We start from the raw sequence: 13,219 nt of genomic DNA, 5'->3' as shown, positions 1-13,219 counted from the left end.
TCCCTCTGTTCCCGCTTTTCCATCTGGGCAGGTGGTCACAGACAGTTACCATTGGCGGTGATGAGGTTCTCCACCTGGGCTTCCTCGTCTCCTGGGGCCCTGCAGGAGAAGGAGAAGCACAGCCCTGTCAGAGATCTCCAGGGCAGACCCAGAGAGCATCGCTCTGCTCCTCACTGGGGCACAGCCGCCTGCGGTCAGGCTCCTCCCAGTGCCCTGAGGGGCTGGAGCTCACTCTGCTGTGGGGTGCATGGGGCAGAGGGAGAGGTCTGGACTGAAGGGTCAGACTCGGAGGCAACTTACAGGCACCCTTCAATGTCAGCCCTCGACTTCTACCAAGTCATGGGAAGGGGAGCCTAAGGCCACATGGGGCCTTGGGTGTGTCCTGTCACAGGCTTTGGACTTCTGGGGTCCAAGCTACCCTTGGCTACTGTAGTAAATTAATAGGGTATGACCTCTGTGTGGGAGTAGAAAGAAGGTCCACGTGTCTGTTCAGCTCAAAGAGCCTCATGAACAGGTGACAAGCGGGGACTGTGTCGCAGGTCCTGTAGGGAGGACCTGGGCACCAAGAGAGGCCAGGAAGCCCTCTGCTTCCCTTCTCCCAAGCTCAACTGTCCCAAGGGCCTCCAGAAAAGGTTCCAGTACTTTCTTGTCCACTTCCCCTCCCCCACATATATCAGAAGAGACAGGATGGGCTGACCATCAATGTTTTGACCTCTCCTTTGCCCCAGAGTCTACCTGGCAGTCCTCAAACTCCCAGCCCTATGCCCCAACGCACACATTCTGCCTCTGAGACAAGAATCCAAGAGAATGCCCATTTGGAGGGGTCACACACCAGGGGTCCCTTCCTGTCCCACCTAGTATCACCCCCAATGTCCACTGCCACAGCATCCTTACCGGGGCTTCTGATTGAAACTGCACTTGCACCTGCGACCTGAAAAGCAAGGAAACCATCCAAGGTTATGTTCCTGGCTTGGCCACAGCAGGGCCAGGGGCCTGTGCAGGTTATGGGACTACGTAAATGGCACCCCCTAGACCTGAGCAGTGCACAGTTTCCACAGCTGCACACAGTGGCCCTCAGATGGGGTAGCTTCTTCTGGGGCAAAGGAAATACATTCTACAGCTGGAATGGCTACATCCCCACAGCCCTCTTGATCATGTGAGTCAAGAGGGATCTGTGCAGATCAGGCTCATGTGGGAACAACAAACTCAGGGGCACATCCCTCGCACACTAGGGCAGTGCCTGTCTCCTTCCTCCATGACTGCCCCACTCATGCCCTATGGACACAGCACTGGGAAGCCTCCCTACCAGTTCCTATCTGTGCTCATTGTCATATGACAGTTTCTTTGTTCCCGCTTCACTGTTTCACTGAGCACTTACTATGTGCCCAGTACACTCTATTGGGTGGTGAAGATAACATGGAGGACAGGCAGCCTCCTTTCCTCTCCAGGAGAGGGACCAACCAGGCTCTCACACTGTCCGACCTGCTTAGCAGCCTCAGTCATTGCTCTTACAGAGTGAGCAAAAGAACCAACTTACTTAGGATAAGGAGGATCCCAACCGAGAAGAGGACCACAGCGAACACCAGTCCCCCAATCCTCAGGGTCTGGTAATCTGCCAAAGGAACCAAGGGTGAGAGAGGAAGGGGCCAGGGAGAGGGTGTCTGTTCCTCCCATCCCTCCTGCCAGGCAGGACTGCATTCCCCTGACCCCTGCAGTGGGGTCACCATTGCTCACCGTAATGAAAAGGGTCCATTTCCTTCTCCTTCTCAGCTGCTGCAAAAACAAACAGTTGGTCAAAAGAAAGAAAGCTACACAACCCAGCTCCCAAATATCTAACCTTGCCTCACAGACCTCCGTCTTCACAAAGGAATTCCGGAGGAGCAAGGCCCATTAAGCAGAGATGCCTAGAGGTGCACAGTAGGGCGGGCCTGCCAGTTAGGGGGTTGGGGAACCCTGAGGGCTGAGGGTAATGAAGGCATTGAGCCTCAGTGAGGCTCTGAGTCATGCAACATCCACATTCACTGCCCCTTTTCATTACATCATCCCCAGAAGACAGGATCAATTTTCCTCTTGTGACATACGGAGAAACCGAGACCAAGGAGGGACATGTGACTTGCATGAGGCCAACACTGGCTAATCATGGTCTAGAGACTGACATGCAGGTCTGACTCCCAGGGTTCAGGCCACAAGTCCACAGAGGCCCGGTGAGCTTGTGGGGCTTAAAAACCATGCCCTGCCGGACCCTTAGGGGGCAAGGGGGCAGGCTGTGTTGAGGTCTGTGAATAAATAGCTGCTGCCTCCATGACTTCCTCTGCTGACTGAAGGGAGAGGCCCTTGACCAGACATGAAGAACCTGAGAGTCCCCCAGTTCTAATGTTCCAAGGGGCCCAGAACCTTCCAGTAGAGAGGGCTGGACAGGATTGTCATCTTGTCACAGCCAGGTCCCAGAGGGGTACTTACCACTGGCCAGGACTGTGGGGGCCAGCAGGCTGCAGAGGAAGACCAGCACCAACTCCATGGCGTCTGGGGACAGAGGGAGGAAAAAATGATTCTCCGGCTAAGAAGCCTCCATTCATCAGCTTCAAGCATCAGCCTGACCAGGGGCCAAGTCAAATCCCCAGCTTTACTCTGCACTCATGACTTGATGAGGGTTCAAACAACCTAAGCACAAGCAGTTGACTTTTTTTTTTTTTTGAGACAGTCTCACTCTCTTGCCCAGGCTGGAGTGCAGTGGCACGATCTTGACTCACTGCAACCTCCGCCTCCTGGGTTCAAGCGATTCTCCTGCCTCAGCCTCCTGAGTGGCTGGCATTAGAGGCACGCGCCACCATGCCCGGCTAATTTTTGGTATTTTTAGTAGAAACGGGGTTTCATCATGTTGGTCAGACTGGTCTCGAACTCCTGACCTCAAGTGGTCCACCTGCCTCAGCCTCCCAAAGTGCTGGGATTACAGGCGTGAGCCACCACCAGTTGACATTTCTTGGACTCTTAGAGAATGCTCTGCATGTATTAATTCAATTGGCACAATTGAGTTAGTACAATTAGCAACCACTACAACTAACGCAGGCTGAGAACCTGAAGCTTAATGAGGCTGACATGCACCAGAGTGAGTAGCAGGGCCTACATCCTAACCCAGCATAGTAACTCCTCCACCACACTGCCTGTGGGACGTGACTTTGGTATCTCATCTGTGTCCTTCTCTACAGGCCACCCTTCTGTGGCCATCTCTATTTCATTAAGGCCTTCTGTCGCCATCTCTAGTTCATTCTGACAGCCAATACCCTGTCAGAAATGTCTCTTAATATCAGATTAAATGGGGCCAGTAAACCAATGTCCCTCTAATCTAGCCAGCTAGGTGGGGAGGAGACTTGCGGTTTCCTGGGCCCTTAAGCACTGACAGCCCTCCTTCAGGTACCCCTCACATCACACCTCAAAAGTGCCCAAGGCAGCCCTTCCCACAGGCTTTGGTTCAGAATCCTCCAGAAAGATGGTTTGATTCAACAAAAGGAGTTTGAAGGCTGGTTCTATGAGCCTCAGCACCCCAGCCTCTGCTTCCCCAGAGGATGCGGAGATGTCTGCTCAGGAGCTCATCAGTCCCGGTCTCTGGGTGGATGGCCCCAGGTGGGCTATCCTGGTGGAAGCAGGAGGCAGGGCCAAGAGGTGGCACCCAGGGATAGATTTCAATGGCAGGACACACACCAGGAGCATGGTTAAGAGCCAGAGAGCAGAGAGAGGCTTTTCCTGAACCAGGAAAGCCCAAGGCTGGGTCTGTTTTCCATGTGGGGTGAAACCGGCAGTGGCCGGAACCCCTGGACATCCACCCAGTCCAGGACCCTGATTGCCTCCAGCACGGTCACTACCTCCCCTGGCCTTGAGCAAGCAGCCACCACTGCACTTCACCTCTCAGCCACCAGGGGTCAGAACGACTGCATCCATAGCCACCTCAAGGCCCAAACCTTGATTCAAAAAGCCTTTATCAAAAGGTGGTAATTTGCTTTTAATGCTATCTCATTTCACATTTGCATTTCCTTTGAATGTTACACCGTATTTTATATGTATAAAAATATATGTAACACACACATATAATGAGGCATAGTAATAATAGAAACACCAATAACCAGCAGCTTAGGAAATGGAGCTTTACAAAGACTGCTGCAGTGACCTCTGGTTTCCCTGCACCCCATCCCCCTGCCTCTCTCCCAGAGGTGGCCAGTATTCCGAAAATATATTTTTTAAATTTTATTTATGTATTTATTTATTTATTTTGTTTATTTTGAGACTGAGTATTCCTCTGTCGCCCAGGCTAGAATGCAATGGTGCGATCTCGGCTCACTGCAACTTCCACCTCCTGGGTTCAAACAATTCTCATGCCTCTGCCTCCCAAGGAGTTGGGATTACAGGCACATACCACCACACCCAGCTAATTTTTTGTGTTTTTAGTAGAGACAGGGTTTCACCATGTTGGTCAGGCTCGAACTTCTGACCTCAGGAGATCCACCCACCTCGGCCTCCCAAAGCACTGGAATTACAGACGTGAGCCACCATGCCTGGCTGAAAATATGTATTTTTAATCATTCCCTTGCTCTTCTTTTAAAAAGTTGCCAATCAACAGATACAAAATTTCAGTTATGCAAAATGAGTAAGTGCTACAGATCTGCTGTATAACACTGTACAGCATAATTAACAATATTGAATTGCACACTTCAAGATATGTTAAGAGGGTAGATCTCATAGTAAGTGTTCTTTTCACAATTTAAAATATACAATTCACACACCAGGAAGTTTGCCATTTTAAACTGTACAATTCAGTGGTTTTTAGACCATTCACAAAGTTGTGCATTCGTTACCAATCTCAGGTTCCAAGACATTTCATCATCCCAAGAAGAAACTTGTATCCATTGGCAGTCACCCCCGACTCCCCTTCCCTTCGACCCTGATACCATTCATCTACTTTTTGTCTCAATGGGTTTGCCCATTCTGGACATTTCACATAAATGAAATAATAAAATACATGGACTTCCGTGTCTGGCTTTCAAGTTAGCATAATGTTGTCAGGGTTCACCTACATTGTAGCATGTATTCGTATTTTATTTCTCTTTATGGCTGAATAATATTCCACTGTATGGTTATTCACCTTGCTCTTCACTTTAAAAATATATTTAACAGGTACATATATCTAAATATTATGTTGTTTAGTGTAGCTTTTTTGAACTTCATAATTATGATATCATGTTTATAGTCTTTTGAAACTTGCTTTTTCTGTTCAACATTATGCTTCTATGGGTCACTGACACTGTTGCATTTAGCTATAATGCATTCATTTTCAGTGTGGTGTAATATTCCATTGTGCAGGTAAATGATCATGTATTGCTCTAGTCTCCTGTCAATGGATGTGTGTTTTTTTCCCCTCAATTTTATGTTATTGCAAACAATGGAGTTGTGGACATTTTTGTGTATACGGCTCAGGGCACGCATGCAAGAATTCTGAGGAAACAGTTTTTCGATTCTTTGATCACCACTCCTGTAAGAAATACATTTTACATTGCAACCCAGCACTAACACATATTCATGTGTACCAGAAGCAATTATCACAAAATAATACTTAGTATGAATGAGATACTTTATTTTCTATTCTATTCTGTTTCTTTACAAAAAACATTTCAAGGCTCCTTAATGGGTCACATTCGGCAGTTTGACTAGTTATGTTCTAGACATAAGACTAGGATTGAAGTCATTCATTGGGTTGTATAGTATACAAACTGTCCACTTTACACAATGATTTAAAATTGTCCTCCACAGCAGTCATCTGCATGATAATATCCTACCAGCTGCATATCAGTGTCCCCATGGCTCTGGTTGTAGATATGCAGTGGATATTTTCTGTTGTCAGATATTTTCATTTTTGCCAATCTAGAGGTAAAAGATGATTTTAATGTGATTACATTGTAATATTGGGCTTTTTTTCTCCATGTTTGTCATTCCTGTTTCTTCATCAATGATATGTTTTTCATGTCGTTTGCCCATTTTTCAAGCGAGTTGACATTATTATTGTTGTTAATTTGTTATTCTGAATACCAAACCTTTGTCATTAAGTATGGCAAATATCTCCTTCCAGTTGGTGGCTTATTTTTTCACTTTTAAAATTGTCTTCTGTTGAACAGAATTTCTTAATTCTAACATAATTGAATGCTGTGATTTTATGTCTTAAGACATCCTTTCTCACCTTGAGGTCAGAGTTTTTTTCTAAAACCCCTAAAACTTTGTCTTTAACATTTAAATCTATTTGATATCCGGAACTGATGCTTGTGTATGGTGTGAGGTAGGAGTCTAGTTTTACTTTTTCCATACTGATAACTGGTACTGTAACCTGGTTCCAGTGGCGGACTGCCTCCCCTTTTCCTCATGATGTGCTCTACCACCTTTGTCACATATCTGATTTCTATTTGGTGTGCATCAGTTTCTGGGCTTTCTCTTTGGGTCTATTGGTCAATTTGTCTGTACTGCATTAAAACTGCTGTGTTTCAGTTATGACAGCCTCATAGTAATCTTGCCACGTTGCAAGAGAAGCTCCCATCTTTTTTTCTCCTCTTCCCTCTCCTCCTCTTTCTTCAGGAATGTCTTCATTATTCTTGGTTTTTTGGTCTTGAATTTCAGAATTAGCTTTTCAAATTCATCCAAAACTGTTAGGATTTTCACGGGAACTGCAATGGATCTATCTATAGAACAACCTGGGGAGAAATGACATATTTCTGATCTTGAGTCTCCTGTCTATAAATAAATCTTTTGATTTGTTTAGGTCCTTTTCAATAAAGTTCCATAAATGCTTTCACATAGGTATTGCACACTTTCTGTTGGATTCATTCCTAAGTGCCTTATCATTTTTATTGCTGCCTTAAATGTCACCTTGTGTGTGTTTTCTAATTTTGCTGGTAGAGAGAAAAGCAACTGATTTTACATATTGATCTTAAACCCAATAATCTTGTTAAACTCTCGAATTATTTGTAATAACTTACCTAGAGATGCCTTTAGGTTTTCTCTATAGATATATCATCTTTAAATGATATTGTTCCTTCTTTCTAATTCTCACACCATTTATTTCTATTTCTTGTCTTAGTGTACCGGGTAGGAATTCCAGTGAAATGCAGAATAGAAACATTAGCAAACACATATGCACACAACACGTACATACTTACACACAGTCTTACTACTGATTTTAAATGGAGTTTTTCTAATGCTTTGAAAGTTCCCCTCTAATCCTGGTTTCCAAGATGTTTCTGTTTTATGTTAATTATAAATGAGTGTTCTATTTCTATGGTTTTTGTCCTTAAATCTACCAGTGAAGTAAATCATATGTATGGATTATCAAGTGTTAAATCATCCCTGTATTTCTGAGATGAAACCAATTTTTTTTTTTAATAAACAGATGGATTTGGCTTAATGACATTTTGTTTAGGATTTTTGCATCTATGTGCATGAGTGAGATTGGTCTGCAGTTTTTATTTTATTGTATTAACCTTGCCTGGTTTGGGGATGGCAGTACTGGCCTCACAGAACAAGTATCCACTCTCCTGCTAGTTCCCTGGAAGAGTTTGCAGAAGATTCGAATAACCTGTTCTTTGAGTGTTTGGTGGAACTAACCTGTAAAATCATCTGGGCTTGGGATTTTCTTTGTGAGATGATCTTAAATGGCCCATTCAATTAATTAATGGTATGGCACTCTCCAGATACCTATTTCTTCTTTAATAAATTTAGTGAGTTATAATTTTAAAGGCATTTTCCTCTTCTGCTTTCAAATGTATTGCCATAAAGTTATGCCCGTTTTTTTCATTCCTGATGTTACTTGTGACAACTCCCTTTCTCCTTGGTCAGTTTCACCAGAGGTTTAACGATGCTATTAGTTTTTTCAGAGAAACCAACTCTTGGTTTCATTAATTCATTTTATTGTATGTTTTAAAATTTTCTTAATTCTGCCCTTATACGATCTTTGGGTTTCTTCTATTGTTCTTTTTTATGTTCATCTTGTTACGTTGGATACCTAGTTCATCAATATTTAGCTTTTCTTATTTTCCAATATAAGCATTTAAGACTGCAATGTTCCCTCTAAGTGCTTTTAAAGTATAATACTAAGAACTAAACAGTAATGAAAAACAACACTTCAAAGCTTCTATAATGGGGTGAAAGTACTCCATCATGGTTGGATTGTTGTTTAGTTCTCAATATACTTTAAACCTCCATTACAATTTCTTACTTTACCTATGCATTAAGAAGTATGTGTTTTACACCGGGTCCTATTGTGTGGAGGGCGGGGGAGGGATAGCATTAGGCGATATACTCAATGTAAAAGACGAGTTAATGGCTGCAGCACACCAACATGGCATGTGTATACATATGTAACAAACCTGCACGTTGCGCACATGTACCCTAGAACTTAAAGTATAATTAAAAAAAAAAAAAGAAGTATGTGTTTTAAGTATCCAAATACACAGTGATTTTTATTTGCTTTTGTTATTGACTTCTAGCTTAAGTGCACCAAGGTCAGAAAACATGGTCTGTATGATGTACAGATGCCTTGAAACGTATTGAGACTTGCTTTATGACCTAGTACATGGTCAGTTATTAAAAGAATTATTTTCCATGTATGCTTGGAAAATTGTGAATTCCTTCATGGTTGGGAAGAAAGTTCTATATGCCTATAAATTAAGATTACCAACTGTGTTTAAATTTTTTTCTTTTTTCTTTTCTTTTCTTTTTTTTTTTTTTTTTTACTGTTTCACCTACCAAAAATCAAGATTGGCACTTTAAAATCTAGCGCTAAGTGGAAGGATTTATAAATGTATCCCCATATTTGAAACCAAGGGGTTAATCTGATCAGGTCTGCCTGCACTGTTTGCTTTTGGTTGCTTGCTTTTTGTTATTTTATTTTATTTTATTTTATTTTACTTTATTTTATTTTCCTTTTTCCATGAAGCTGAAGGCCGTGGTAGCTGAAGGCCTTGCCACTGAATGCTGAAACTTAACCTTCACTGGTTACTTTATAGATAACATTCATAGGCCACCATGGTAATGGTTACTTCAGCTGTTTTTCAGGAATTTGGGCTAGCTCCTGTCCTGTTCAAACAGGATGAGACCACTCACCCTTCAACTGGACGTGTGCAAGTGCCCCAGAGGGTAGCCTTTTGACATCAGAGGGCTAAAAACTCCACCCTCAGGTCACACTAACACCACCATTTCCTGCACTTATGTCTTATGGAATGCCACGAACCCTGACTACGCTTGCTCAGAATGAATCTGTCATTTCATTTTCCCCACTGCCAGTCACCTTTCCCTATGCCTCAGACCACCCCACTTCCCTTACCAGTAAATATCCCTAAGCCTTATCTTTGGGGAGGCGGATTTGAGAGCTGTTCTCCTGCCTCCTTGCTTGATGGCCTTCTGAATAAATCTTTTCTCTTTTGCAAAATCTGTATCACAGTGATTGATTTACTGAGATTTACTGAGCGTGGGCACAACAGACCTGAAGCTGGCCGATAACATGTCTCTTAGAATAGTCTAACAGATAGTTTAAAACGGTTACTGTCCTGTGGGTTGGGTCTTCTAGAATTATGTAGTGATCCTCCCTGCCTTAAATTCTATGTTACTTTCTATCTTTCTGTGTCCTTATGTGTTGTGTGTGCATCTCATAAACAGCAAAGAGCTGGATTTTTGAAAAATTCTGTATTGTCAAGCTTTCTGTATTAATTGTCAAGTTTACCCCATTTAATTCACTTATTGTGACTATTGATATATTTGGCTTGCTTTCTGCCATCTGTTTTTTCCCTACGGGAATGTGCTTGTTTCTTTTTCTTTCCCTGCTCTTTCTTTTTTTTTGGATTAGTTATTTTTATTTTTATTTTGGCAGTGGGGGGGCGGGTCTCACTATGTTACCCAGGCTGGTCTTGAACTCCTGGGCTCAGGCGATCTGCCCGCCTTGGCCTCCCAAAGTGCTGGGATTACAGGCATGAGCCACTGCCCCTAGCCTAGTTATTTTTTTTTCTTATTCCTTTTCTCCCTCTACTGGTTTAGAAATTATAGAAACTATTTTAACCTTTTAGTGGTTATCTTTGTAATTTTTCCATGTGTAGTCAATGTAAAAAAGACTAAAAAATTCAGAGTTAATACCTATAGTAGTTATTAGGCAGAATACCCTCCTTGAAAACACAAAAATACAAATCACCCCATTCCTGATACATATGCTATTATTGGACAATATTTCAGTTCTTTTTAAAATTCTATAAAATAGATACTAATATTTGTACTTCATGAAAACTATGTTTGTTTGGATTCAACCATGTGTGTAGTAACCAGCCTGCAGAATAGCTCCCAGTATCTCCTGGTATCCAGATCCTTGTACAGTCCCCTCCCATGGTGCACCAGGGTTGGTCTGTATGACCAGTAAAATATGCAGAAGTTATGGTATGTCACTTTCAATATGAGGTTATAAAAAACAACACAGCCTCTCTCTCTCTCTCTCTCTCTCTCTCTCTCTCTCTCTCTCTCTCTCAGATTGCTTGTTCTAAGTCAAGCTAGCTGTCATGTCTTAAGGATATTCAGGCACTCCTGTGGAGAGGCCCATGTGGGGGCCTCCCTCCGAAGCACTGCTAGGAAATACAGCCTGCCATGAACCACGTAAGTGAGCTTGGAAACAGACCTTCTGGCTTCATGAAAGACCTTGAGCCAGAACAACCCAGTGAAGATTCTCCCTGATTCTGTACCCTCAGAAACTGTGTGAAATATCAAACGTTTGCTATTTTAGGCTGCTGAGTTTGGAAGTAATTTGCTATGCAGCAACAGATAATGAATTTACAACATATGTACTGATTTGCTCACCATTGTTTTTGAATGTTAGTCATCCTTGAAGCCATTTTCTTTATTCCTGAAGAATATCTTTCAAAATTTTCTTTAATGAAGATCTGTTAGTTAGAAACTCTGTTTCTGTTTATTTGGAAATGTTTTCATTTCACCTTTGTGGCAAGAGACCCTAAGGCCATCCCCAGTCATTCCAGCCTTCTGGTGTTGAAGGCTTTGAGTAATCTATTTCCTTTGAATACTGGCAGGAGCTGCAACATACTTCTAACCAACAGAATGTGGCAAAAGTGGCAAAAGGACAGCTCTCAGATGATGATATTATATCATATAAGCCTCAATCTTGCAGGCTGGAGCTAGAGAATTTTCTCCTTCGCTGGCTTGAAAAAGCAAGCTGCTATGTCATGAGACAGGCTACGGAGAGGAGCACAGGATAAGGAATTGTGGGAAGCCTCTAGCAGCTGACAGCTGCTCCTGGCCAGAAGCCAACAAGAAGATGGGAACCTCAGTTCTTCTGCCACAAGGAGATGAATACTGCCAGCAACCTGAGGGAGTCTGGAGGCAGATCTTTCCCCAGTCAATTCTCTTATCAGACCACAACCTTAGCCAGCACCTAGACTGTAGCTCGATGTGATGCTGAAGCAGAAAATTCAGCTAAGCTGTGCCAGACCTCTGACCTAAAGAAGCCATGACATAATAAATATGTGTTGCTTTAAGCTGCTGAGTCTGTGATCATTTGTTATGCAGCAGTAGAAAACTAATACAATCCTATCCTTGAAAGGTAATTTGGCTATGTACACAATTCTAGGCTGATAATTATTTTTGCTCTGCACTTTTAAGATGTTATTCCACTGCCATCTGGCTTCCATGATTGCTGTTGAGAAGTCTGCTGCTTATATCATCATTCCTTTATAGATGTCCTATCTTTCTTCTCTACCTCCTTTTATTTATTTATTGTGTGTGTGTGTGTGTTTGCTGTTGTGAGTTTCATCGCAAGTCTGAAACACAACATAGAACTGATTGTTGTGGATTTCATCAGACTTGAAAGTCCTTTACCTATAGGTTCATCCTTTTCATTGTTATGAAAAACTCTAAGCCATTATCTCTTCAAATATGGCCTCTCCTCCATTCTTCCCATTTTCTCTTTCTGAGACTGTGACTAGAAGCAGGTTAGACATCCTCATTCTATTCTCCATATCACTTAACTGCTCCTTCATATTTTCCACTTCCTTGTTTCTCTGTGCTACATTCCAGGTAATTATTTCATATTTGTTTTCCATTTTCTGACTTCCTTTTTAACAGTATTTATTTGCTGCTTAACCCATTCGTTTACTTTTGTGTTTCAATGGTCATATTATTAATTTCTAAAGGTTCTATCTGGTTCTTTTTGAAATTGCCTGGTCATTTGTGTTAGTCTTTGTTGTTCACTCATTTTGTGTTCTCATCATTTATTATTTTAACATTTCTTAGAGTTATTTTATATTCTGTATCTGATAATTCCAAACTCTTAAATCCTTGGGGGTCAAAATTTACATTTTGTTTCTGTGCCTCTCAATCACAGTGACTTGTTTAGTCTTGTGTTTGGTAATATATTTGATTGTGAGCTCATGTTTGCTACATTTTAATCTGTGGGAAACTGACAGTCCTAAAATGGGGCACTTTCTTTCAGAAAGCATTTGTTTTGCTTTTTCATGGCTGGGGGCAGGCTGGGAGCAGCAGATACCAACCTGAGATCACTTTAGTCCCTCTCAAGGGTTCTCGGCTTCATGCAGGTAGTCTCAGGCTTCCCAACCTAGATGGGCTCAATGCTGATTAGCCTACAGAATGCAGTAATGTCAACGAGTGTTCACTCTAAGTGCAACTATGGCTTAAGTTCTGGCTATGCTTCACATACTCCAGTGCTAGTTTTTGTTTTGTTTTGTTTGAGATAGAGTCTCACTGTGTCGCTCAGGCTGGAGTACAGTGGCACAATCTCGGCTCATTGCAACCTCCGCCTCCCGAGTTCAAGTGATCCTCCTGCCTTGGCCTCCCTAGTAGCTGGAACTACAAGCATGCACCACCATGCCGAGCTAATTTTTGTATTTTTAGTAGAGATAGGGTTTCACCACGTTGGCCAGGCTGGGTCTCAAACTTCTGACCTCATGTGATCTTTCTGGCTCAGCCTCCTGAAGTGTTGGGATTTCAGGCATGAGCCACCATGCCTGGCCCAGTTATCTCACGGGATTTTTGTTTTGTTTTGTCTCTTTGGTAGTATTTGGTGTAGGGAGAGTAATAGTGACTTATGATTGGATGATTTTCATTCCTTCTTTAAACCAAGCTGTGTAATAATAAACCTGGGATTAATTATTATTATTATTATTATTATTATTATTATTNT

The 13,219-nt window shown here is 42.5% G+C and overlaps 1 protein-coding gene across 3 annotated transcripts in view; it reads right to left on the bottom strand.

Annotated features, from left to right (window-relative positions):
* Positions 1–13,219, bottom strand: part of FXYD6 (FXYD domain containing ion transport regulator 6) — a 43,306-nt gene that overhangs the window by 3,304 nt on the left and 26,783 nt on the right. For 2 of the 3 annotated variants that reach the window (XM_017883082.1, XM_017883083.1), the window contains exons 2-6: positions 2,461–2,523; positions 1,735–1,773; positions 1,538–1,612; positions 895–931; positions 50–99 (exon numbers count right to left, since the gene is read on the bottom strand). In XM_017883082.1, coding sequence (XP_017738571.1) covers positions 50–99; positions 895–931; positions 1,538–1,612; positions 1,735–1,773; positions 2,461–2,518 — 259 coding nt within the window. In that variant the 5' untranslated portion in view covers positions 2,519–2,523. The remainder of the gene's footprint in view (positions 1–49; positions 100–894; positions 932–1,537; positions 1,613–1,734; positions 1,774–2,460; positions 2,524–13,219) is intronic. The other variant, XM_017883084.1, reaches the window with a different exon arrangement.

The sequence above is a fragment of the Rhinopithecus bieti genome, unplaced genomic scaffold, assembly GCF_001698545.2.
Source record: "Rhinopithecus bieti isolate Rb0 unplaced genomic scaffold, ASM169854v2 scaffold_11964, whole genome shotgun sequence".
In the NCBI taxonomy this organism is placed as follows: domain Eukaryota; kingdom Metazoa; phylum Chordata; class Mammalia; order Primates; family Cercopithecidae; genus Rhinopithecus; species Rhinopithecus bieti.
The sequence above is the reverse complement of the archived record's forward strand: the minus strand, read 5'-3'. Positions and strand labels throughout refer to the sequence as shown.